Source organism: Sapajus apella, unplaced genomic scaffold, assembly GCF_009761245.1.
Source record: "Sapajus apella isolate SASKATOON/1434 unplaced genomic scaffold, GSC_monkey_1.0 scaffold29, whole genome shotgun sequence".
Classification (NCBI taxonomy): domain Eukaryota; kingdom Metazoa; phylum Chordata; class Mammalia; order Primates; family Cebidae; genus Sapajus; species Sapajus apella.
The window spans coordinates 19535256-19562326 of NW_022436969.1; the positions used below are offsets into that span (position 1 = coordinate 19535256).

Consider the following 27071-nt stretch of genomic DNA (forward strand, 5'->3'; position numbering starts at 1 on the left):
TATTTTTAAGCAAGCATCTATAAAATAACCCCATGTGTTTAATACTCTACCAGGAGCTTTTGGGAATATGGAAAAAGTAAATGGTTCAGTCCTTGCCCTTGGCTTTATAACATGTTAGAATGATGAGACAACATTACAGGAAACAAGCAAAGTAAATCCATCAAGTGCCTGATAATGAAATACCGGTAATGTCGGAGAGAAAAGGGAACCATGTCATTTTGTAAGATTGTGATAGGCTCTTATGATAGACTGCAGTTTTAAATTTGTATTTTTGCAGCCATAGCCACCCTGGTTCCTTTAGTATAGATTTAGTATAGGTTCGTGTAGTTCTGCAAAAGGCCTGCTACCTAATGTTGCCTTTTTCTCCTTAATTCTGTTTTATATTCTCTCTTGTTCTCCGTTTCTCGGTTCCTGTCACTCTGATGTGTGAAGTGAATATTAGGGGAAAGAGGGTTTAGCTCTTCAAGCTTTTTGATGGGAAGAAAATAGCTTGCAGGTGGAGTACACCTGAGAGTCTCCAACTCTGCCCTGCCTCCCTGGTCCTTTATACCTAGTGGCATCAGAGAGCCTCTGATGTGAGCAGCCTGGTGTTTGCTCCTGCAGGATATATCTTGAATCACTGACATTACTTTGGAGTCCTTTGGTCACTTTTTTGTGAAAATGGCTGCATTAGCAACACAGTGCATTTGAGCAACACTGCCTGTTGCACCAAATGCCCCTGTGCCACAGCTACTCTTGCTGCCACTCTAAGTTAAGTGGTAACTTCTCAATGCAAAGGACAACTGTGGCTCAGGGCCACCAAAGGACTTGCCCAAGGTCACACACATGACAGGACAAGGTGCAGGACCCAGGCCTTCTGCTGCTGAGGTCGCAGATGCTATTTGGGCCGTGGTTTGTTACTTTTGTTGTTTTAACCGGGATTGGTTTGAGATGAATATGAATACGTCAGCACAAAGCAGCCATGTTTAGTCCTTGACTCTCTCAACAGGCTTGAGTTTAACAACGGATTGGGCAGTGACGAGGTCATTCTTTGGCCCCAACCTTGCAGCGTGTGTGAGTGTTACTCTTATGAAACAGTGATGAGTTGAACCAGCTGTCATTTCTGCCGGGAGCTCTTCAAGGACATCTCACACACTTCTCCTCACTCTCCCTGGGACCAGGTCTGTCCCAGAAAACCTTCCTGAGGCCAGTGCAGCTTCTGAGTTCCAGGGCATCTCTCAGAGGGCCCCCAGGAGAACCTGACCTATTTTGTGGCAGATCATGACTATTTTTAGAGTCTAAGCCACCTTTGGAAGACAGACCATCATCCTCTTTCAGAAAAATACAGTCCAATCAAGTCAACAAAATGTCTGTGGGGCACAGAGGAGGATGTAGTTATGGAGGTTATACAGTAAGTTATAAAGCATGACACCGATGTGATTCGTTTCATCTATTTTGTTAGGTCTGTATTCAGAGTAAAATTATTAGCCAGGCATGGTGGCTCACGCCTGTTATCCCTGCCAAGGCAGGAAGATCACTTGAGCCCAGGAGTTCAAAACCAGCCTGGTCACCATAGCAAGACCTTGTCTCTATAAATTAAAAAAATTAGCCAGTTGTGGTACTGCACACCTGTAATCCCAGCTACTCGGGAGGCTGAGATGGGAGGATTTCTTGAGCCCAGGAATTTGAGGCTACAGTGAGCCAAGATCACACCACTGCATTCCAGCCTGGGAGACAGAGCAAGACCCTCTCTAAAAAATTTTAAAAATAAAGAATTACCATGCACAAGCTTTAGCACATTCATACTGGGGTCCCTTTTATAGGGTCAGGGCCTTTCTGGAGGTTGTCAGACCGTGCAGTGACTTCTAACTTTGGTCACATTTCCGCTACGGAACAGTGTAAGATTTCAGCCTTAGCTAGCCATGAAAAAGAAGTGTGTATATATCAAAGGCAAGAGATCCAAATTCTCACTTAGATGGAGTTTAAGGAAGATTGAAGGAGAGAGGCAAACTTACTGGAGAAAAGAAAAATTTAGAGCCTTTACAGGCAAGGACGACAGAGAAGAAATATGAGTGTTTTTATCGCTTTACACAGTGTTGTCGAGAATACAGGCATCATCAGTTCTGAGCATCTGGGATGTGGCTAAACTGCCGGGTGCTTCAAAAAGCCTCTGAGTTCCCAAAGAAGTTGCAGCGAATCCCAAGCAATGTGTTTAGTGGGCAAGGTCTCTTCTTAGAGCCCTTCCTTCCCTGTGAAATTAGCTGGATTTCTATCATCATCTAGTGGCTGTGATTTTCTAAGGCCCCAGCCCCTTGTAGATTTGACACTTGCAGAGCAAAGGGCACTGCTGAGACTCTAGTGATAGGTGAGGGGAGCAGGATTAGCATCATGGAATCGTCAGCCAGAGAGCTACAAAGTAGGGTTCTCAAAGGCTGGTAAGTGGAGCCCCAGACACATGGAAAATATTGACCTGCATTCTATCAATTTCATGTAAGAAGGCAGGAGGCAACCTGCGCCTTTTCCGAAAGAGTACTTGAGAAATACTGGCTCTCCCATTGCTGAATGCAATGGACCACTGTGGTGTTTTCATCCTGGGTTCAGGATTTCCAGGAGTCTAGAACTTCACAGCCATCTATAACGCTTGATTCTGTTTATTTAATTCTTTTTTTTTTTTTTTCTTTTGAGACAAAGTCTCACCTGTTGCCAGGCTGCAGTGCAATGGTGCGATCTCAGCTCACCGCAACCTCTACCTCCCAGGTTCATGTGATTTTCCTGCCTCGTCTCCCGAGCAGCTGGGACTACAGGCATGTGCCACCACGCCCAGCTAATTTTTTTTTTTTTTTTTTTTTTTGTATTTTTAGTAGAGATGGGGTTTCATCATGTTGGCCAGGATGGTCTCAATCTCCTGACCTCATGATCCACCCACCTCGGCCTCCCAAAGTTCTGAGATTACAGATGTGAGCCACTGCGCCTGGCCTTATTTAATTACTGTTTTAAGTTTTTGCTTTTTTTTTCTCTCTCTTTTTTACTTCCTCTAACATGGATCATAGGAAACAGTAAGTTTTAGCTTCTATAGGAGAAAGCTGCATTTCCCTGGAAATGTGAGAAACTTTTCCTGAGGCTGCCAGATCAGGAGCAGTCGCTGTAGGAACTAAAAGATGTGTGTCCCGGCAACCAAGGAGACGCCTCCCAAACTTTGTAACAGGTGATTCACCTCCAAAAGCGTTCTTCCTTTAAGAAAGTTTCCATAACATTTTTATAGAAAATACATATTAAAAACAAAAATAGAAGAGGCTCGGGAGCAGGGAGACCTGTGGAAAGGTGACGTGCGAGCATCTGCTGTCACTGATGATCAGCCAGCAATGCAGAGACCCTGGCAGGGATCTAGAACAGGAAGGGGGCGTGTGTGCAAGGGCCGTGTACCCTTGTAGAAGCACATCTGTGGCAAATGCCAGGGTATGTTTGGAGATATACATATAAGGAAAAGAAGTCATTTGCATTTTTGAGATTTTTTTCAGGAATATTGTCATCTAATAAAGGCGATCTGATAATGTTTCACAGTTCTTTGAAAGCAATAGGTTTTTACTATGAGTGTTAAATGCTATCCTTCCTTTGGTTTTGGAACGTTGAGTTTTGCTGGAAAAGGTTTTAAAGACTGACTTGTCAGCTTTTTTATCCAAGAAAGATAAAAGGAAATAGCACAAGCTGCTCCTTTGTGAAGTGTTTTTGGTAATGACTCAAAGTTGATGGGTAGCACCAACTCTTTTTTTTTTTTTTCTTCTTGAGACGGAGTTTTGCTCTTGTTGGCCAGGCTGTAGCACAGTGGCACGATCTTGGCTCACCATAACCTCCACCTCCCAGGTTCTAGCAGTTCTCCTGCCTCAGCCTCCCGAGTAGCTGGGATTACAGGCAGGCGCCACCACACTCTGCTACTTTTGTATTTTTAATGGAGATGGTGTTTCTCCATGTTGGTCAGGCTGGTCTTGAACTCCCGACCTCAGGTGATCCACCTGCCTTGGCCTCCCAAAGTGCTGGTATTACAGGCGTGAGCTACCACACCCAGCTGCACTCACTCTTCTAATCCCTCAGGAGTTGTGCCAGGCATACCACCAGGAGAACTTTCCATTCATCTAGTCATGGCTCATTTCTTGTTTCCTAGGTGGGGATAATTTCACATGACATTTTCTTCTTCTATGAATTTCAGCAGTGTCTTTCACCTGGAGTGTCCTTCATCCTTAGGATTTGGGGTAGTTAAAGACAAGGGATACGTTTTTTCAGGTTGATTAATCTCACCTGTGATAAGCATGGTGCTTCTGCTTTAGGATTCTGAGTAGGCTCTAGGACTTGATAAATCTAAAATAGTCTGGTCTTGCATAAGCTATATAACTGCGTTCCTTTGTGCTGCTAAAGTTTTCCTGAGAATTGTTTGTGCTTATCCCATGTTCGGGACCTCAGTAACTGTGAATTATTGGTTATCATGAGTTTGTGATCAGACAGTAATGGGTGGTACAAGGAAACAGAACTGTATTGTTGCAAATTCTACTGATACCCAGGGAAACCAGATGACAAGGTTTTCAAAATAGAGATGAGAGGACCAAATATACCTGTCTTGCAGATTTCTCTAAAAAAGTCCTTCCTTTCCCCCTCCACTTATTGGAGCTAGTGAAACCCAGTTGAAACACCTCCTCCGAAGTCTCAGTCTAGGATAGTGACAGTAGAAGGGAAGGACAGGAGGACAGCAGGGTGTGTGGAGAGCATGGTGGAGGAAGACGGGGATGTTGTTGCTGTTTGTAATTCTGCATTTGCGATCACACTTTGAAGAAAACTGCCTGTGAGCAAAGTATTCGTGTGGAAACACTTGAGTAGCAGATCACATGCATGGATGATGCTGAATGCTTGTAAACTTATTGGGAATGTCTTGACAGGCCACCAAGCATGCCCTCTGTAGAGATCATCTGCATGACTTATGTCTAAAAGTAAATGCTTGCTCTTCTCAAAGCAGAAAAACATTAAGCCCCAGCATCTTTCCTGGAGCTCAATACTTTGTTCGTTCTTGGTCACTAGCTGGTATCTGAGCTGAGTTCAGGAGGAATTTGGAAAGAATCCTGTTGATTTCAAAGACTGCTAAAACATTGAATCTTTGAGGGTAAAGAGTTGACTGTGATTTCTTCCGTATAGGTAGGAATATATAAGCTTAAACCTTTCCCTCTGTGCTTAGTTCATTTTGACACTGCTTTTTTCCAAAGGCACTGTGAGACCCTTCTAGCAGGAGAGTTGGAAAGGTTCTCATTTGTCACAAACAACCCAAAAACAATCTCGTGGGAAGAAAACATTTCAAAGAGCAGAAGGACATAATGAGGCCCTCATTACAAGGGAGTTGCCCTTTCAATCCCAGGGTTTTTAGAGAAGCATGTAATTGGCATAAAGTTCCAGAAAAGAATGTGGTGCACACAAATGTCAGCCTGTTATTATAATAGATTTTCTGTTTCTACCAATAATCTAGAAGATGCCAGATCCCAGTCTGTGGGGTGTCCCAGAGATTGAAGAGGGTAGAGGTGATACCCATCAGTGAGAGGTACACATCCTGGCCGAGGGAGGGTGGCATGGTTTGGGATTTCAGGTTTCTCCAAGGGGCCTCAGGGCCTAATGCTTATGGGGCCTTGGCGTCCTGAGGGTGGGTCTGCTCCACCATAGCACACCAGGGCTGTGCTGTAAAGTAGGTCAGAAGCCACTCCAGCTGTATGAGAAGCGCTTAGACACCTGTTTGCCCTTTTTGGGAGTCACCAGAATCCCAAAGCCACAGCATCGTTCTTGTTGTATCCTCTTCTGGAATGTGGGCTCACCTCATGTCCATCCATGAGAGTGGTCAGCAGGAGGTGGACAGCCCTTTGGTGTTTCCAACCTGCCTCCTTGTAAGTCCCTTCTCTGAGAGGCAGTTCTGGGCTATGGAGGACCTCAGGCTGTGGGGAAGGAGAATGGGTTCATATCCTGGCCGTGGTGGTGGGCAGGTTACATCCTCTGAGCCTGCTCCCTCACACGGTAAATGAGAAGAAGAGACCTCATCTTATATTGATGGTGTTAGGATTTGGGATCTCAAATATAAAGTGTTGGCTGTCATGGAACAAGTTGTTAGATGCAGATGCAAGCGTGGTATTTACTAACTCCCCTGAGGATGTTCTCTAGGCCAGTGCCTTGGGGGATGTGTTGTCATCTCATCAGGTCCTCTCCCACTGACCTGCTAGGAAGCAAATGTTAGGATTTTGAGTTCTCAGTCAATACAGAGGGTTAGCTAGAGCTATATCAGGAATAGAAAGTAATGCTTGCAGTGTTTTTCTTTTTTCATTCCTATTTTCCTTACCTCCATTCTTTCCAACTTTTTTTTACTCCTTTCATTCTTTTTTCTTCCCATGTTTCCATAAGAAACCGTGTGTGTGTGTGTGTGTGTGTGTGTGTGTGTCTGCATGTGTGTATGTATGCATTTACATAAAGCAAATGTAGGCATTGTAGAAGGCACTTCTACATTATTTCCAACAAGTTTTAAGATTTTATAACTCTATTAAAAAATCAGAATTTTTCCCATTAGTATTTTCTGGTAGATTTAGAAAAATTTTTCCACAAATAAATAAAGGAGTAAGAAATGATGACTTCTTATGAAGAAATTATGCATATAATAGTTGATTAAAATATACTACCTTGAAATGTCCGTAGAGAAGAAACTGCTTTTAGAGATGTAATAATATAATAATTTTAAATATGTGCCATCATTTTTTTAAAAGTAAGGTCTTTGGAGAAAAAACTTGCTGAAGCTTTGGTCACTGTTTAAAGGCTGCCCTCACAAAATTTATAAACAGTCTGGGTCTATCTGGATGTGTATTTTACAGATTAAAGGCAGTGCTTGGTATGTCTTAGCTTCTCGGCCATAAAAGGAAAGAAAAGAGAATGTATAGGGCTGTTTACATGGAAAGTCAATAAATCACAGATTGCCCAGTGATGCCCAAAATGTAAGCCAGGTTGAGTCACACATAGAGCTTTGTTTGGGGTGCTTATGACTGAAAATAGATGATTTTTGGTGTAATTAGTATTTTTTATTGTGATAAATATACATGTATAACATTAAAATTACCATTTTAACCTTTTTTAAGCATCAATTTTGTGGCACTAAGTACATTCACAGCATTGGGCAACCATCACCATTTTCTATTTCAAGAGCTGCTTCATCATCTCAAGCAGAAGCTCATACCTATTAAACAGTAATCCCTCATGCCCCTCCCTGACCTTCATCCTGGTAACCTCTGTTCTTCCTTCTGCCTCTATGAATTTGTCTCTTCTGGGTATTTCATATGTATTAGTTCATTTTCACGCTGCTGATAAAGACATACACAAGACTGGGCAGTTTACAAAAGAAACAGGTTTAATGGACTTGTAGTTCCACATAGATGGGGAGACCTCACAATCATGGCGGAAGGTGAAAGGGACATCTCACATGGTGGCAGACAAGAGAAGAGAGCTTGTGCAGGGAAACTCCTCTTTTTAAAACCATCAGATCTCGTGAGACTTAGTCACTATCATGAGAACATCATGGGAAAGACCTGCCCCCACGATTCAGTTACCTCCCACTGGGTCCTTTCTACACATCATATGGAAATTCAAGATGATATTTGGGTAGGGACACAGCCAAATCATGTCATCATATAAATGGAGCTGTGTAGTATTTGTTCATATTTTGTCTGGCTTATTTCACTTAGCATAATGTTTTCAAGATTTATTCATGTATCAGAATTTCATTCTTTTCTGTGTCTGAATAGAATTCTGTGGTACATATCAGCCATGTCTTGTTTATCCATCCATGTGCTGATGAACACATGGGTTGTTTCCACCTTTCGGCGATTGTGAATCATGCTGCTGTGGGTATTGGTGTTCAGGTATCAGTTTGAGTCCCTGATAATTAGTGTCTTAAAAGGTGTCTTTTTGTAGGCTGAGATTTTCCAAGAGAAGGCTCAAGGACACCTCGTTGAACAGCATCCCCTTGCTGTCATGAGGGCAGGCGCCTGGCGTGGTGCTGTGCAGTCTCCACGGTAAAGCTGCACCCCTGCCTGTGAACGTGCACAATGTGGAACCTGTGCATCAGCCAAGAAGCAGCCATGCTGTGTGTGCTGGCACATTTAAACTAGGGTAGCTGCCATGACTTCACCCAGCCCAAACATTCAGTGTTCAGGATTGATTGAGGAGAGGAACCCTGGGGGGACATCCTCATTAAGGAGGCTCTCAAATGAACAGTCGAGGTGATGGAGCCTTACTTGGCCATGGAGAAGAGGAGGATGGATAGAAAATATGCTGTCCCACAGAGGGCAGCTTCCTACATGGATTGAGGAAGGACAGAAATCAATGATGACTTCGTGGCTTCCACCCTTGAGGCCAGAGCCACTGCCAGACCCCCAGGGATGGTGACAGGAGCCATCACACTGACAGCTACAAGGAGGAAAGCACAAAAAGACATCAGCATGCTGAGCATGGGGTGTGCAGGAAGGAATTAAATGGGGAGCCCCTCTCAGTGAGAGGCAGGAAGAGCAGGCGGTCTGAGGCTCTGTGGAATAGGACAGGAAAGAGGAGATGAGCATGAGAGTACACAGGGAAGGGGCGAGTGTGGTGCCCTGCTCAGGCTTGGGAAGCGGCGTCTGCACCCATCTGTTGTCACAGTGGCCGCTTCTGGGCTGGGTTATTTTCAGTTTCTGTGTATTCTTTCTCCTCTTTATTAATTTTATTCTTTATTATTGTTTGGTAGTTTCCATAAAGTTTTCTATATAGTCTACAGGCTTAAATGACCTGCCAGCTACACAAAGAAATTCTTGTCTCCCTAGAATGATAGTTCACAACCAATCCTGCTCAATACATCCTCACTGATAACACATCCGATATCTGTCTCAAGGAAGGGGGCCTGTGACAAGATGTGCTAAGTTGTTCTGTCTGGCTTCAGCTGTGTGCAAGAAAACAGAACTGAAACCTGGAGTTACCGGGGCCTAGAAATCAAGGAGGTGGAAAACGATATCCAAGAAAGGGACAGCCGTGGAAGCGGCCATCCTGGGGCAGGAACGAGGCTGGCTGGCTGGGGCTCCCCCGACGGGCCCACCCAGACCCTAGGGTCCAGCCTGCCATAAAGCCCTTATGGGACAGAATCTAAGTCTCTCCTCATTCTTTCCAGTTGGATGCCAGTTCACTTCCAAACGAGATGTCACGTGCTTGTGCATCTGGCTCACGCCACCACCAAAGCAGAGAGTCTCCAGCTTAGCTTGTGTCACACTCTGTAAGCGTCTTAATTTCCATCTAAAACCAAAGCTCTTGTATGGAAGAGGTTTCCTGACTTCTTTTCCTTTTATTTCCCTTTCCTTTGCTTCACGCTTCTACATATCCTTTGGTTCAGCTGGTCTCTCTCAGCCTTATTGCTGCTTTGATTTTAATATGTTGACGAAAAGTCTTGTCAGTTCCAAAGAGGAGTGTTTGTCATTTGATAATTAGGGCCTAATAGCAGGGGAGAGAGCACACATCATCGGTTTTTCTCCTGGTGGTTTGACATCCTATAAGTTGTGTGTGAAATCACTTTTGTCATTGGCTCTTGGCATAGTTAATTGCATTGTGGAAAATATGACCCACTTATCTCCCTGAAATGATAGAAATAATGCCCTATTTTTGAATTTTGTTGTTAAAATTTTTCCTATGAATTAACAGATAGGGATTTTTATTACAGATTTTATATACTTGTGATGTGAAGTTAGGGTTCTAAATTAATTATGTTCTATATATAGGATATATAGAAATCACGCAGCTGAAAGTTCATACTTCAAAGGCATTTTTTATGCAGAACGAAAAAGGCTTTTTTTCTAAACATTGGTTTTTCTTCTAGAGAGAGAAGAAAGCCAAAATGATCAATAGTGGCTCTTTTTCTCTACTATGAAAAAAGGGAGGGGGGGATGATTCGCACTTGAAAATATTGAACGAGAAAAGAATCCTAACTGGCAGGGTAATATTGCTTTTTATGGTTATCACTTATTAAGCATATTACTTCATTTGATCCTTAAAAGAACACTATATATGTAAGGAAGGTATTACTATTATTCCCACTTTTTTTGTTTGTTTCTTTTGAGACAGAGTTTCATTCTTGTTGCCCAGGCTGGAGTGCAGTGGTGTGATCTCAGCTCACTGCAACCTCCGCCTCCTGGGTTCAGGCAATTCTCCTGCCTCAGCCTCCTGAGTAGCTGGGATTACAGGCATGTACCACCATCCCCAGCTGATTTTTTGTATTTTTAGTAGAGATGGGTTTTCACCATGTTGACCAGGATGGTCTCGATCTCTTGACCTCACGATCCACCTGCCTTGGCCCTGCAAAGTGCTGAGATTACAGGAGTGAGCCACTGTGCCCAGCCCGGCCCCCAACTTTTAAATAAGGAAATTGAGACCTCAGGCTGGATCTATGTGCCTGGATTTGGATGTGAGCATCCATGTCCTTAATTCACCTTTCCCTTTTACCCACGTGGCCTGGGCACTTTCACATGGTTGCCTGACAGTTGAGACTTCGTGAGGATGTTGGGTCAGCTTTTTAATAAAGTTAATTTTCCAATACAAAACAAACTATAATTTGAATTTTCAAAGTTTTTCTAAAGGCGTATCGTGGAGGCTTTTAAAAACTGGTTGAAATTACACATTCAGTGCTGAGAGGCACTGACAGGTGCAATTACTTCCCATGATAAAAACAGAAGAAATAAAATGCCCAGAAGAGTCAAAACAAAATAGTGGCCTATGCGGGTATGTGACTAGGGCACCCTGAGGCTGCCTCAAAGCTTGAACTGTGTGGCAAGAACGAGTTGATACCCAGTGGGATAAAGGAACATTCTTCCCCTGGCCTTCGCCTACCTGCAGGCCATTTGCTGCCTGGTCTCCAAGGGGCTCCTTCTTTGAACACCAGTTAGTTTTTTGAAGCACATTTGCACCTCCGGATGGATGTTGTGGCGGCAAGCATGTACTCCCTAGGAAGGTTGATGCAGCCTGTGAGTGGGGTGGAGGTGGAAGGAGGATGGAAAGCTGGGGCAACTATGCCAGAGACACACCCATGCTCTACCCCAGTGAACCCAAGGGGCAGAACATGACTGGCTGAACAGACGACTGATTGAAAAAGCAAAAGCACCTCCATGCCAAGACTCTGCCCTGTTGCTGGCCTGGTTGTGTGTGCATCAGAGTTAGCTGTGATGTGGTCAAGCCGAGCACCCTAGAGCAAGAGCCTCCTTCCCCCACAAGTCCTTGGGCAAGTCACTGAAGCTTCGCATGTCTCCATTTTCTCCTGGGTTAGTGGATCGCACCACCTGTCCTCGGGAAGAAGTGGACTCAACCAAGCGAGGGATGGAAGTGCAAACAGGAGGGTACTGTAGCTACTCGGGCAAGCCACTTTTCCCATTCTTACTCCAAGGAAGCTTCTCTTTTCTCTTTTGAATGGGAGCGATTCTGTTGAATAATAAAATCAGAGAACCTAAGCCTTAGAAGGACCTGGGACATGTACTTTCATCCTTGGAACAGTGATAGAGCAGAGGGCTCCTGGGAGATGTGACGTTTGTCCCAGCAGGGAGCAGCCACATTAGAGAAGGAAGCGGGCAGGCCTTCCACACCAAAGAGCATCCTGATTGGGCTTCTCTACTTCTCTCCACTCGGAAACCATTAGAGTCCAGCTTGATTGCACAAATGGATCTAGATAGACAGCTCTAGGAGGAGCCATCCCAATACAATGCTGCCACAAGTCTGAATAATGCACACACTCGCCCTTATGTACCCACAGGAGGTCTTCCAGATATTTATAGCTTGCAGATAAAGATCCAACAACATCTGGATTTTCTCAGATCAGCACTTAATGTGAGAAGCTGGTCATAGACTGGTGTCATTTAGAAGACAAAACATGAGATTGATGTGTTTATAAAAGCACAAAGCGGATTCTGCACACAAGAAAGGCGTGGTAAATGAGCACTCCAGGCCTGCATTTCAGCAGGGGCGTGCCAAGGAATGATGCCTCATGAGGCCTCCTCCATTATCCCTCTTGTAGCGCCCGTTCTGTGAGCTGATCCACTGAGCTATCACCTAGGTGAGGCATGAGCTCTTTGGGAGAAAGGAGCAGCTGTCTCTCCGGTGGCTGCTGCAGGGACTCTCTGCAGGCTCTGTGCCCTGGTCACTGCATCGGGGGCTGGGGCCTGAGGCACCCCAGTGAGGACTTGCGGACGATGGCTTTAGCTGTTGAAAGGCTGCAGTGAAAACACTGGCTCTGGCAACTGATCCTGCTTTTCAACACTGTCTACAGTGTTCTGTCTCATAAATATAATATACTAGCAGAGATGTTCACAGTTAGGGTGTTAACCTTCTTAGCCTGCGTGTTCATTCCAGACAGCACCAGAGATAATCAGACTGGTTTCTTTGGTTTTCATCACATGAAACAACGGCTGATTTTATTTTTTCTGTCAAATGCCAGCTCCCAGCTGTAGCCCTGGCCCAGCCACCTCCCTGGGAGAGGGCCTGGGCAGGACAGAGCTGAGGGTGGGCAGGTGCTGCTGGGGCACCCCTCCCTCTGTTCTACTCTGTCCCTGTCCTTAGTCCCAGGGCTGGCTATTGCTTTTTGATGATTTTCTTCTGTTCCCAGCTTGCCTTTTAGGGGAAGCATGTTCATTCCCAGCCCTCACTGGCTGACCCACCTCAAAGACCAGGGCTGGCCAGCCTTTTCCACAGCTTGAGAGCAGCTCTCTAGCCTCCAGGGGTTTGTCCTGCTGTAGGAGCAGGTGGCATCCTGTGCCTCTCCCTGCAGAGGTTACAGCTCTTGCCTAATTGAATCATCTGTAGTTCCCAGGACAGTAGCAGAGGCCGATGGAGGCAGGAGGGAGAGTTTTTGCTCCTTAAGAATCATGAGATCATGGAGCAAAAAGTTACCCCTCCTCTTCAATCAGTTAAAGTATGTGTCCTGGGGCTTAGAGCTGGGGATCCAGGCTGCCAGTGCTTGGTGATGAGAACTGCTGAAGATTTGCTCAAGGGGCATCAATAGCTTTTGTGTAGTAATGCTAGCCAGTGATGCTTTTGATATTTCAGTGTAATTTAGTAGATGATTTATGGAACCAAGCAGTGGCTCCAGACAACAAGGATCCTAGGCAGATATGGGTCAGTAAGTCAGACAGGGTGTTATTAGGCCTTGCCTAGTGGGAGAGTCTCTTGGATAGGAAGTCTTCAGCCTGGGAAGGCAATTAGGGTTTCAGAGTCTCATTTGCTGTCCTCAAATGTACATTAAGCCCTACTTTGTCCTCTGTGCAAAGATGTATTTGATGATCCCCAGTGGCACAGAGCTAATCCTGCCTAGGGATTAATCCTGCAGTTTAATCTCCTGTTCATTTCTGTCTGGCTTGAGTGCCCAGGGTCCATCAGTCTTGTCCATCATTTCCAGGTGAGGCAGAGCAGCGGTTTAATGGGGGTGTGGATGTTTGCATTACACAGACAATTCCATTGTCCTTAAAAAGTAAGAACCTTTCTGATTTGAAAAGATAATATTAATCTTGACTATTTGGGGGAATGATAAAAATCTACAAACAAAAACATAAAGTCATCCATAATTCTACTCCCCGTTGATAAGACCTGTTAGCATTTTAGTGTATTTGCTTCCAAACATTTCCAAGACAAAAATATTTAATCTTGTTGAGATGATATTAAGTATGAATTTTGAATCCTACATTTAAAAGGTGGATGTTTTATGAAAAATTTTTTGTCATTAAAATTTTTTAGTAAACATTTTTAATGGCTACACAATATTATATTAACTGTTTTTAGTGCAAATGAAAATTTATGTGCCTGATATCTTTCTTCCCAACATTTTATTATGAAAATTTTCAAACAGATAGCAAACCTTAAAGAATTTTATGGTGAATACATGTTATCCCCACCATTCACACTGTATGTTAACACTGCACTATACTCAGTTTATCACATGTCTGTCTACCTATCTTTTTATTCATTCGCCATCTTATTTTTTGGTGCATTTGAAAATAAATTGTAGATGCCTATTCACTGTCTCCAAAATACATGTTGTTAACTAGAGTTAAATTTTTATTTATATCTTTTTTGAGTTAATTCACATAGACAGAAATGCACAGATCTTAAGTTCACATTTGCTGAGTATTGACAACTGTATATACAAAGTTTTACTACTGTAATGGTGTACTCTATAATTAGAACGATACTTAAAGTCAGATCAGAGGATCTGTAGGTTACGTTGGCAGATTAGTGTAAAATAGTATCAGAAATAACTCAGAACTTTCTATGTGTTAAATGTTTTTTTACATTACATGCATCTGAAAAACTGATGATGAATTTTCTCTCAAAAGAGGGCAACATTTTAATATATCATTTATTTGTATGATTTTCCAGCTTTGTTTTGTTTTCAAAGTAGTTCTAACTCTCTTGCATTAATTCATCAAACTAGGAAATAATTTGCATCTCTTGATGGACTGGTAGATTTCCTTCCATTAGACCAATGGCGGAGGTGGGAACAAATTATTATTATTATTATTATTATTATTATTATTATTATTTTGAGATGGAGTCTTGCTTTGTCACCCAAGCTGGAGTGCAGTGATGCCATCCTGGCTCACTGCAACCTCTGCCTCCCAGGTTCAAGCAATTCTCTTGCCTCAGCCTCCTGAGTAGCTGGGATTACAGGCATGCACCACCATGTGGGCCCAGCTAATTTTTGTATTTTTAGTAGAGATGGGGTTTCACCATGATAGTCTGGCTGGTCTCAAACTCCTGACCTCAGGTGATTTAGTTGCCTCGGCCTCCCAAAGTGCTGGGAATACAGGCGTGAGAGAGGGCGACTGGCTGGGAACAGATTATTTTCTAAAAGACACAGCCTTATATTCAGTCTGACAGGCAAATGTTGTATGCTTCTACAGACTTTCAACTTTTATGAATGCCCAAGGGCCTATCCATAAGGGCTTCTCAAACGTAGGATTCTGATTCCATATTTCCTACTGTGCTTTGTGGTATTGCTAAGTGCCTGCATGGATGTGCACAGAGTTGGGATTCTTGCAATTTGGGGGAAGGATACTTTGTTTTTGCTGCAGTCATCATTATGGTTTTGTGATGGTCATTAGTTTTCATTTTTCTTTACACCTTAATTATAATTTACAGTTTTACTTTATTATCTTTGGTTTAGTTTATTTTGCAGTGCTTGGTTCAGAGTACTATGTGATAGTATGTTTTAACCAGCCATTTTCCAAAAACTAGGCTTCAAGGTACATATCTCAAAGATTAAAATGAACCAACCAGCTCATATTGCAAAGCAAATATATATATATTCCTGAGTTTGCATGTGCAGTGTTCTTTTTCCAGGAGAAAGTGGTGTTTGCTGGGTGGTGTGCAGGGTGTCTCTGTCCATCCCAGATGGCCTGGTGACCCTGACCTTCCACTGACTGGCCAGGCTGTTTCCTTTGGCCTTTCCAAACACTTTGACTTGGCTGCTGGGAATCCCAAACCATGCTCTGGCTCATGGCTCTACTCTTCTTTAGCCAAAGTGTCTCCATGTAATTTTCCTCTTCTTTCCCTCATTTACTTACAACATTTGTCCTCTAATAATAGCTTTCTGTCTTTCTTTTCCAAAGAAGGACTTCTGCTGTCTGCAGCCTCAGATCCTTTGAGAAATCATCAATGCCAACAAATATTATTTCATAGCCATGAGATACCTGTGAATGTAGCAACTTGTAACCATTCCTATAATAGTCCTTTGTGCTCTTTTGCCAAAGAAAGGCAGAGATTTTTTGGATGAGAAAAATTGGCAATTTGGGGCTCACAAACCTTGAGAAAACAGCCCAAGTTTGGGAGATTGGGCTTTGAGAGCCCTGGAAGGTAGCACTGAGGGTCTGAGGGCTGTGACCTTGAAAGTAGGCTTAGGGTTGGGCCCAGGTTGGTGGCCCATCTCCAAGTTTAAGGGACTTTGAAACATTACCCAACTTTTGACTATGTTTTAGTTTTCTTGTCTGTTACTCAGTGGTAATAACATATGCCTCCTCGGGCTCTTGTCAGGATTGAATTAGATTAGATATTGTCTTAGTCAGCTTGGGCTTCTGTAACAAAATATCACAAGCTGGGGGCTTAAAGAACACACATTTATTTCTCACAGCTCTGGAGGCCAGAGTCCAAGGTCAGGTTGGGTCCTGGTGAGAACCTTCTTTCTGGCTTGCAGAAAACTGCCTTCTCCATGAATCCTCCCATGGCAGTGAGAGGAAGCTCTGATGCCTATTCCTTGACCTAATCTCATTGATGGGGTTCTACCTTCATGAACTCATCAGAACCTAATTATCTCCCAAAGTCCTCACTTCCTAATACCAGCACACAGAATCAGGGCTTCCCCATATGAATTTGGTGAGAAACATTTAGTCCTAACAGATGTGTAAAGAGAGAGTTTAGCATTGTGCCTGACATGAGTGAGTGCCCAACGCATATAGTAGTTGTTAATATCATTATCATCACTGTGCTCTTAACAGGGCCAAGGAGAAAGGGTTTCCTTTTTGTTACGGCTAAGGATGGTTTTCCACTGGATCTGAGAAGGGGATTTGTGTTTATTGGGTACCGCTGTGTGATTCCAGCGCAAGGTGAAGCAAGCAGCTCCAGGGTGTGAAAGCAACCAGGCTCCCTGAGAACTATTAGAGGGATGGGTGAAAACATAAATAAATAAATAATACCTTTTATGGCATAATATTTAGAATAAAACGAAATAAAACAAAGGGATGAGTAAAGAGGAGGAAGGGGGAACAGGCATCTTCCAGCCAGGACGTAGTGCTTCTGGCTGAATGAGAGGTTAATAATTCACATCCTTCACCTCTTGTAGCACTTAAATGACAACTTTAATATGTGTAAAATGATCTTTTTTTATGAGTAAAAGAATCTTAATAACTTCCTTCTAAAAAGGAGAAGAAGACCTCCGCACCTTCATTTCCTTAATCTGGTTTTATACCTGTGTGTGCTATAAACTAGCCCCAAAAACCTACAAACTTTGTAAATAATAAGCTGTAAGAATTCTGAAAAATTTCAGCCTGCATCTATATCCTCGTTCTCATGCTGACTTATAATTTACAGCATCCTAATTTTTATTTGTCTCCTTTATTACGAATCTAAATTTTTTTTAAATTTGGACTTTCAAAGTCTGTCTCTGACACACTTTAGCAATTGAGAGTTTGTCAGTTTTTCAGTTATTTGGAAGAAGTTGGCCAACTTAAAATAGGAAGCATTAAGAATTGACATGAAACTCCAAATAATTGCCTAACTTCATATTTTATTTAATCATTTTCAGTAGTCAGCAAAGCATCAGCCTTAGGTGGATTCAATTTGGATTCACAAACTTAATTTTTTTCTTTTTAGTAGGAATGTGCAATTGATTTGCTGGCAATTGACCAGGCTAAAAGGACAGAGTAGGCCGGACGCTGTGGCTCATGCCTGTAATCCTAGCACTTTGGGAGGCCGAGGTGGATGCATCACCTGAGGTCAGGAGTTCAAGACCAGCCTGGCCATCATGGTGAAACCCCATCTTAAAAAAAAAGGAGAGAGTAGAATTAATCACCAGGCCAAGCCCTCAATGGGGGATTCACTTTATTTGATAGTCTGCATCTACCTGTTTCCTTCAATATTCCTTGGAAGAGATGCTCCACTGGATCTCCGAGGCATCCACAGGAATAGACTGGGCATGACTAATATGCACACACATTGTCCTACTCCCGTGGTCACTTCACCCAGGGTCTGGTGGCATCCAGCACTTTACACTGGACAAGACCCTGGCAGGTGGCTATTGAGGAGCCTGCATGGCTCCATGCTGGAAGCACAGTGATTGTTCCTCATGACTGCTTGGCACTTAGCCAGGGAACCATATGCGTAGAGACGCGTAGTGCAGCAGGGTACCTGGCCAGTTTCCCCAACCTTCAGGGGGCTTCCTGGTCTTTTTAACCAACCACATATGCATAGGTTATACTCGAAGGACCAAGCTAATGAAAACAATATCATCTTATGGGAAGAGACCCAAGAAACTGGTGAATAACTTCCACTGAATTGCCATTGTTGTCCCACATAGGAGATCTGTGATAGTCTCTTTTCTCTAACATCTTTAAAATACAAGTTTTATTTTCTTGACTTTTCTTTTTTCATCTTAAAGGAAATAGTACTTACTGTAGATCATTTATGAAAAGCCACAAAAAAGAAAATGAAAGATCACTCATAATTCTGTCATCTGAAGATGATGACCATTAACACTTTGGGGTATACTGCTTCAGGCCACTTTCCTAACATATATATTACATTTATTTATGTGTTAAGCATTTTGAGATCACCAAATACATGCTGTCTATAATCTTCATTTTCTTTATAATGTGTTGTGAGCATTTCCTGTATCCTTAAACAGTCTTCAAAAGCATGACTATCTAGAAATGTAGTATACAACATGGAGACTATAATGAATCCTATGGTATTGTGTACTAGTGATTTGTCAAGAGCATAGCTTTTTAGGGATGCTAACCACAAAAAAATAATAATAAGAAAGAAAGGTAACAGTGTGAGATAATGGTTATGTTGATTTACCTAACTATAGCAATCACTTCACTATGTGTATTCTGAGATGAGTATATCAAAACATCATGTTGTGTATCTTAAATGTATACGATAAAAGGAAAAAACAATCGTAATACCTCCATAGTACTTACTCACCATGATAGAAGGTGCTGTGATAAGCATTCTCATCCATAAATCTTGGTGCATGTCTCTTGTCCTTAGGGTATATTCCCAGAGGTGGAATTACGCCTCTTGACCTATGCCTTTGTAAGGCCCAGTTGCCCCCTTGAGATGCTGCGGGTTTCTCACACCCCTTCATCTGCACAGAAGTGCCTGTCTCCCTGGGTTCGTGCTAACACTAAGTGCCCTACTTTTTTGAATCTATAAATCTCTAAGTAAAAAAAAAAAATCTTGTTTTAATCATCAGTAATTAATTGTGTTTATTGGCCGTTTGTTTTATTAAGATGTATTTTCTGTTGCTTGCAAGAAACTACTCTTTTTTTTTTTTTTTTTGGGACGGAGTTTCGCTCTTACCCAGGCTGGAGTGCAATGGCGCGATCTCGGCTCACCGCAACCTCCGCCTCCTGGGTTCAGGCAATTCTCCTGCCTCAGCCTCCTGAGTAGCTGGGATTACAGGCACGCGCCACCATGCCCAGCTAATTTTTTTTTGTATTTTTAGTAGAGACGGGGTTTCACTGTGTTGACCAGGGTGGTCTCGATTTCTTGACCTCGTGATCCACCCGCCTCGGCCTCCCAAAGTGCTGGGATTACAGGCTTGAGCCACCGCGCCCGGCCCGCAAACTACTCTTTCTCATGTCTTAGAAAAATCTTCTTTCTAGTTTGTCATTTGCCTTTTAATATTTTTTTTTAAAGTTAAGAATATTACCAATCAATCTTTTCTCTGGATGTTTCTGCTTTTGTTTCTGTGTTTATAAAGGCCATGCCTCAAGAACAAATATCAATTCATCTTTTTTTCTAGTTCCTTAATGATTTTTTTGCATCTAAAATTTTAATTCATCTAAGATTTATCTTGTTATAGTATGCATCTTACTTTTCTTGATCTCACAATGTGTGTAGTTGTTTCACCAACACAAACCAAATAGTTCATCCTTTCCTCACTAGTTCAAGTACGACCTGTGTCAATTGTTAAAATCTATTTCTGAGCCCTCTGTTTAGTTCTATTAATCTGTCTAATTCTTATACCAGCACCAAACCATTATATTGTGCTTTTATATCTAATAGCACAAATACTGTGTTTATTTTTCCTTTTCAAAGTGTTCTTGGCAATTTTCACCAATTTATTTTTCTAAATTGGGGTCAGCAAACTAGTTTGAGGCTTTGCAAGCCCTAACAGTTTGTCACTAGTGCTCAACTCTGCTCTGGCAGTGCAGAGCAGCCACAGACAGTGATAAATGAGGCTGTATTCTAATTAAACTTTGTTTACAAAACAGGCCATGGGTTGATTTGTTCTGAGGGCCCTGGTTTGCCAACTTCTGTTCTTGATGAGTTTTTGAATTAGCTCATAAACACATAAAAAGTATGTGTAAATACACATATACACACCGTTCAAATATATGTGTGTGTGTGTGTATATATATATATATATTTTTTTTAAGGGCTTTGGTTACAATGACATTGTACTTACAAAATGATTTGGAAAAAACATGGCATCTTTATAACATAAGGTCTTCCCATTAGGCAGCGTTAAGCATTATTTTATGTTGATCCTCAGTGTTTTATGATTTCCTTCATACAGGTTCTGCAAATTTCTGGTTAACTTATTTATTTCTTTATTTATTTATTTTAAATTTATTTTGTGAGAGGGAGTCTCACTCTGTTGCCCAGGCTAGAGTGCAGTGGCACGATCTCAGCTCACTACAAACCACCTCCCAGGTTCAAGCAATTCTCCTGCCTTAGTCTCCTGAGCAGCTGGGATTACAGCTGTAAGCCACAATGCCCAGCTAATTTTTGTATTCTTAGTAGAGACAGGGTTTCAGCATGTTGGTCAGGCCAGTCCTGAACTCCTGACCTCAAGTAATCTACCCACGTTGGCCTCAGCCTCCTGAAGTGCTAGGATTGCAGGCATGAGCCACTGGGCTGGGCCTCTGGTTAACTTTAAAACTTTTAACCCTTGCTATGTAATTGCCATTGTGAATGGAGTCTGAATGGAAGAGGAGTGCCCCATGACTCCGTGCCTGTTCTGTGATTTGCTAGAAGGATGTCAGGACTCAGGGCTGTAGTTGACAGCCCATCAGCAAGGGGAAGGGACACATGGGGTGGGGGTGGCTGGAAGAGTCCATCCAAGGGCTCCCACCCAGCATGTGCTCCAGCCACCAGCCTCAAATGCAGCAACCCAGGATTCTGCATAGATTTTGTCTCCAGTTCAAACTTTCATTTTACTTGTATTTAGTTTTCTTTAGTGCATACCTTGGGAGAATGTGATGAAACCCAGGTACACCCAGCTCTGCACTCACTGTGGGCCCTGACCGCTATTACAGCCCTGGAATTAAGTCCCTTAGGTTAAAGCTTGGGAGCAGGTTCTCTCCCTTCTTTTTTGAAACATCAGGATTTATCTCATTCAGCTTATTGAAATAAAAGAGACATCTGGCTGGACACGGTGGCTCACAACTGTAATCCCAACAGTTTGGGAGGCCAAGGCAGGTGGATCACCTGAGGTCAGGAGTTTGAGACCAGCCTGGCCAATGTGATGAAACCTCGTCTCTACTTAAAAAAAAAAAAAAATTAGCTAAGCGTGGTGGTATGAACCTATAATCCTAGCTACTTGGGAGGATGAGGCAGGAGAATCGCTTGAACCTGGGAGGTGGAGGTTGCAGTGAGCTGACATCATCACTACACTCCAGCCTGTGCGACAGAGCGAGATTCCATCTCAAAACAAAACAAAAGAAACTTCTTAACTGAAGCATGAAGGTAAAAATCTTGGGAAGCTTCCTTATTAAGGGTGGAGAAACTTAAGCTGTTTTTAAGACAGGCTAACGTTTATCTGTTGAAGGAGACTGGTTCTCTTTGTAGTGTGACCTGCTTTACCGAAAAGATGAAATAAAGCCTCCTGCAGCTGGGATTCCTTCCACCTTTGTCAGCCAGGGAGCCTGCCACCCCCACCCCATGATGATTCTGTGACCCTCTTCACCCCTCTGCCCTGAAGGTCTTCTCTTAATTATCTATTTTAGTTTTTCCAGGTCTCTAGCCTCCTAGAGGCTAAGGGGCAGCTAGAATTTTAACTGTTTCTTAACCAGGATTCCTCCAATAAACGGCAAGGCCTGACATTCTGAGAGTGAGACACTTAAAATGTGAACAGTACTGAGTTAATGAACTTAAGTTCTAACTGCGACGTAAGTGACTTGCATAGAGCCTCCTTTGCAAAGCCTTCTGATATAGGGTGGGCACCCAGGAATAAAGTCGAGAGAGGGCTCTGAGCAGACCTCAGATGAGGTCGCTGATAACCGAGGTGGAGCTGCAGAGGGGAAGAAGGTAGGTGTCAGGGACAGTCTCTTCCCTTTTGCAGGTTTGCCTTGATAGGTCTGGGGCCAGCAGAGATCTGCTTCCCCACCTGCTTCCTTCCAGCTTTACTCAGGATTAACTTAATCTTTGCAGATTAAGAGGCTACAAATCCCTTCATATTCCTCTAGGACGCTTCTCACTTCTCATTTCTTTCTGCCTTCACACTTTCCCTTTGCAGGAGCTGGCCTGGCTCCCAGTTTGTTGTAGACAGCCCCGGCCCCTTTATTCATACTCCTGTTTGTGTTTTCAGATGTATTTGCACTTCTTGCCTGGAGTCTATAATGTAAAACTAGGCAGGGCTCCCAGGCATGAAAGGACACAGCCAAGGCCTTCATTTCACATAGAAATAAGTTATGAACTTTGTAAGATCTTTAAGATGGAGGATTAGCCATGAATTGGAGTGGGTTTTTTGAGAATTTCACAACCTAGTTAGGTTTTCTCTATAAACAAGGGCCGCCCTTGTCTTCCTTCACACCGCTTTTTATCTGGCCACTCAGGAAACACCAGTTAATTTTTTTTTTCTGAGGCAGGGTCTTGCTCTGTTGCCCAGGCTAAAGTACAGGGAGGGCCACAGGCCTGACCATAGCTCATTGCAGCCTCGAACTCCTGGGCTCAAACAATTCTCCCACCTCAGTTGCCCTAGTAGCTGGGACTGCAGGCACACAACTCCACACCCAGCTAAGTTTTTAAAAATTATTTTTTGTGGAGACAAAGTCTTACTACTATGTTGTCCAGGATGGTCTTGAACTCCTGGCCCCAAGTGATCCTCCCGCCTTGGCATCCCAAAGCACTGGGATTATAGGCATGAGCCACTGCACCTGTCCAGGAAACACCAATTAATTCTCATGTTAGCCCAAACAAAACATAATTTGGAAGGTGAACCAGCTCCAGAAAGCCGAGTTACCTGTTTCCCCAACATCCTGCCTTTTTCCTCTTTTTTTTTGCCTTCTCTGCATTGTTAAAATTGTTCCAGCTAGCCTCCTTTTTCATTTAACTAGATACTTAAGGAATATCCCAAATACAATAGTTAGGATTTTAAGAATCTTAAGATTCAAAGACTTCATCAAACTTCTCCAACTACATTTACAGGTTGATTCTAAGTTGTTTTTTATTTTATTTAATTAATTAATTAATTAATTTAATTCTACTCTTAGCAAAGATCTCATTTATTCTAAGTTGTTTCTTGATTCTGGTGGGAAACAGCCTCTGTTCAATGTGTGCGTCCCTACGTGTGGGGACGATGTTCGCTGGTGCTGGCCGTCACGTGTGAACCCTTCGTCACAGAATGTCACTTGGTTCTATTTCAGAGTTCCCTAAAAAGGAGAAGCAGTCGGGAAATGTACAAAGAGAAGAAAACCTTTAACCAGGTAAGCGAAGGTTTTCATTCTAATGCTATATCTCCTATAAGTGAAGTCACTTTTTAAATTTTTAATTTTTTTCAATAAGTGTTAGCTTTGCCTTTAAAACATTCAGAGAAACATTACCTGCCCAAATACGTGGCCTCATTCCTGACTTCCACAGGGTGGACATTTTCTTTCTAAAGCCACAGCTCCTTCCTCTTGTTTCTCCCTCATGCTGACAAGCTGGTGATTTCTTCAGGAAAAAGAACTGGCTTTGTGTGAAACAGAACTAAGTGTAGTTTAGGGGCCTGGCGGTACTCATACATGGTAAAAAGTGTTTGACCTTCAAAGTCATCCACACAGTGAAATAAAACCTCCACTGTGGTGTTGAGTCATTTCATAAGCCATTCTTTTGAATGTTGTTGTTGTTGCTTTTGTTTTTTAACGTGTCAGCCAAACAATATCTTAAATGGTTGTAATTGAAGGTAAAATATTCTCAGCCCTTTCTAGATGCACAGTATGTATTCTTCAAAACTTTCCTAGCTTTTCTGTAAAGCTGTTTAATGGGATTCTTTTCTAAAAATTGCTGCTAGCATTAGGTGGTAGAGAGAACAAAGGTGTTATTGGGATATCAGCTCACTGCACTCTGAGAGCAAGCAGTAATTAGAGAGACACAATGAGTTGGGGTAACTAAGAGCTCAGCAACCTCCACCGACCTGGTGGAGCCTGGTGCAGCCCAGTCCCTGTGAACTCCCCTCATAAGGATCCCCTCGGGTTTCTCCATTCTCCAAACTCACTGATCCCCAGGGCATCATTCAAGGAGGGGCAGGCCCCTGTAGCAGCAGGAACACTAAAGCCCAACTGTTCCTTTTCACCCCTCCTAGCCTCCCAGTCTCACTTTGGAATCTATTAATAACAGGGAGATTAAAGTCTGCCATCCTGCTGCTGAGTGCTTATACTCTCCTGGGTTGAGAGTGTTTTCAGTTGACTGGTTCTTGCCCAGGGAAGATCTTTTCCTTAATAGGGGAAATTCTGCCCCATTGTGAAATGAACAGCATGGAGTTGCATTCACCCTGTGGGTAAAATGGGCCAAGAACAGGAGCTGCTGCTCCTCAGGCAAGTGTCAGAAAGCCGGGTACCTGGGATGCGTTGAACCGCCCACCCGGCCTGCGGGATTATTGAGGAAGCAGTTTCTGTTCAGCAGAATGGTGGAATGGAGCGCCCTGGGAACTGCAGGCCCGCAACCAAAACCCAAAGGAAGCTGGCGCCCCGGCGCAAGGTAGGCACGCGGGCAGTCACCTGCTTGGGGTGCTGGCTGGACGGCCGACTTGCAAGCCAAAGAATATATACAGAGAGTGATATATTTCTGTTGCTTGACAAGGCCTTTCTCACTGGTGGTGATGGTGGTGGGCCCCTGGGTGTCTCCCCCTCCTGGCCATGCCTGTCCTCTGCCCACATCAGGAATCGTGTGTCATATGGAAGGTTGGACTTGACCTGCTTTCATACCGCATTCCTGGGGCTATCCAATGATCTCTTGAAAGCAGAAATGATATCCTTCAGTTTAGACTTGGTTTTGCTGCCTTCACTAGAGTCTTGGCAGAGTTTTAAGAAGTCTATGATTACAAGATAAGATGGGCATCCAGCCTCCCGCTGCCTGAGCTGAAGCTGTGATTCCCCATCTTATGAGAAGGAGTGGCTTCCCCCGCTCAGAACAGACTGAGCTCAGCTTCCCTCAGGCCACCCCTCTCCTGCACACAACACCCAGCAGATGCAGCGAGTCCTGCTCCAGCTGCCTAGACCTCACGGAGGTTGTCTGACCCCTTCATTTAATACACACTCTCCCATGGCTTCCAGGACGGTCTTTCTTTCAAAAAGTGCTTTAGCCTTGGTGACTGGCCTCATAGTGCATGCGTGGTGGTTAAGTAGATATGACAGCATGATTCAATCTTATGTTAGACTTCCTGGTGCTTGGATAGCTTTTTTCTTTAAGGACCGAGAAGACATTTTGGACATTTTATCAATCCTCAGGTAATCTACAAATTGATACTTGTTAGAGTATGTCATAGGATCTTGCTGCTTTTAGTGACCTGGGTTTAGGTTCAAGGAGATGGAGGAGAATTCTATGATAGATTTGTAATGGACGGTGGAGGGACGGGAATGGTGTAAGGTTGAAGGTTTCCAGAAATGAAGGTGATTTGAAGGCTCTATGGGGACCTTCTACCTGCATGAGCAGGTACAGATAAGCATGTATAATCTCCAGCGTGTTTCAGGATACTTCTCAGAGATTGTACCTCCCTCCCCAGTGTTTCAGTTCAGCTTCTCAGAGAGACTCCCAGGAGTTGGTTGTAGGTATTTCCCTGAGCTTTCCTTGTCATATCATTTTTCCTCTTCCATGGGGTTTGTGGTGAGTGAGGAGTGACAAGGCAGAGTGGGATTGCCTGACTCCCTGGCCCAAACACCTGATTGAGCCAAAAGCTTCCCGCACCATGCAGACAACTCTGCCCCTCCTGTTCTGGCTCTACCACATCAAGACCTTGCCAGCTGCAAGTTTCCACTGATGCGGGTCACAGCAGGCAGCCATGCCTGCCCCTTGTCTAGCCCAGTCTCGAGTCCCAGGCTCAAGGAGGGTGAAAAGTGGGGCTGAGTTTCCCTGCAGCTGGACAATGCGGCCCTCCATGATTTCTGCTGCCACAGATTTCTCTGCTTCAAAGGTGGAGATGGGATCAGTTAGATGATTTTTGACAATGGACAGACACTGGCTCTCAAGTTAACAATGGAGCTGAAGGCACTCCCCTGTTTTCTGGTCCCAAGCTTTTAGGTATTTACAGTCCATCTCCAATGATAGGTACTTTAGCTTAAACTCCATTCCTTCATGGGAACAACAAAGATCTGTCTGTGTATTTGGATTTCTTACAAATCTATGTTTATCAAAAATTGAAAAGGTGCTTTTGTCTGCTCTACTTTTGAAAGTTCCAAGAAGCTGAGGTTAAAAGTAAGATGTCAACTTCTGGGACATAGTAGGTACTTAATATTTCTTGAAAGAATGATGAACAAGGCCAGGCACAGTGGCTCACACCTGTAATGCCAGCACTTTGGGAGGCTGAGGTGGTGGATCACCTGAGGTCAGGAGTTCGAGACCAGCCTGGCCAACATGGCAAAACCTCATCTCTTCTAAAAATACAAAAATTAGCTGGGTGCAGTGGCATGCTCTTGTAGTCCCAGCTACTTAGGAGGCAGAGGCAGGGAGCAGGAGAATTGCCTGAACCTGGGAGGCAGCGGTCATAGTGAGCCAAGATTGCACCGTTGTATTCTACACAGCCCGTGTATTCTGTGTAGGTTCTTTAAAAAAATACATCATTACCCCAGTGGTGATAATAGCCCATTTGCCTCAATATTTGCTAGAAGGGCAGGCAGCCTTATATCGAGTTAGTCACAGGAATGCTTTTTATATCTACCTAACCAAAACCCAACCAAATCCTTCACGTGATAAGTTCTCAGAACTCAAAGACCATGTGACATTTATATATTATTCTCCTAATGTGCAAAGAAGGAAAAGAACCATTTATTGGCTCCTTTACGCAATACTGTGTTTCAGACAAATAAGAAAATTAATTTCAGGGAGTTAGAGCATGGTGA

The 27071-nt window shown here is 43.3% G+C and overlaps 1 protein-coding gene across 13 annotated transcripts in view; it reads left to right on the forward strand.

The window, feature by feature from the left end:
• The window catches only part of MTCL1 (microtubule crosslinking factor 1), a 134063-nt gene that overhangs the window by 53791 nt on the left and 53201 nt on the right, over positions 1-27071 (forward strand). For 6 of the 13 annotated variants that reach the window (XM_032293352.1, XM_032293354.1, XM_032293355.1 and 3 more), the window contains exons 4-5: positions 23403-23462; positions 24637-24714. In XM_032293352.1, the coding sequence (XP_032149243.1) occupies positions 23403-23462; positions 24637-24714 (138 nt within the window). Of the gene's footprint in view, positions 1-16832; positions 16840-23402; positions 23463-24636; positions 24715-27071 lie in introns of those variants that run through there. The other 7 variants (XM_032293356.1, XM_032293351.1, XM_032293359.1 and 4 more) reach the window with 5 other exon arrangements.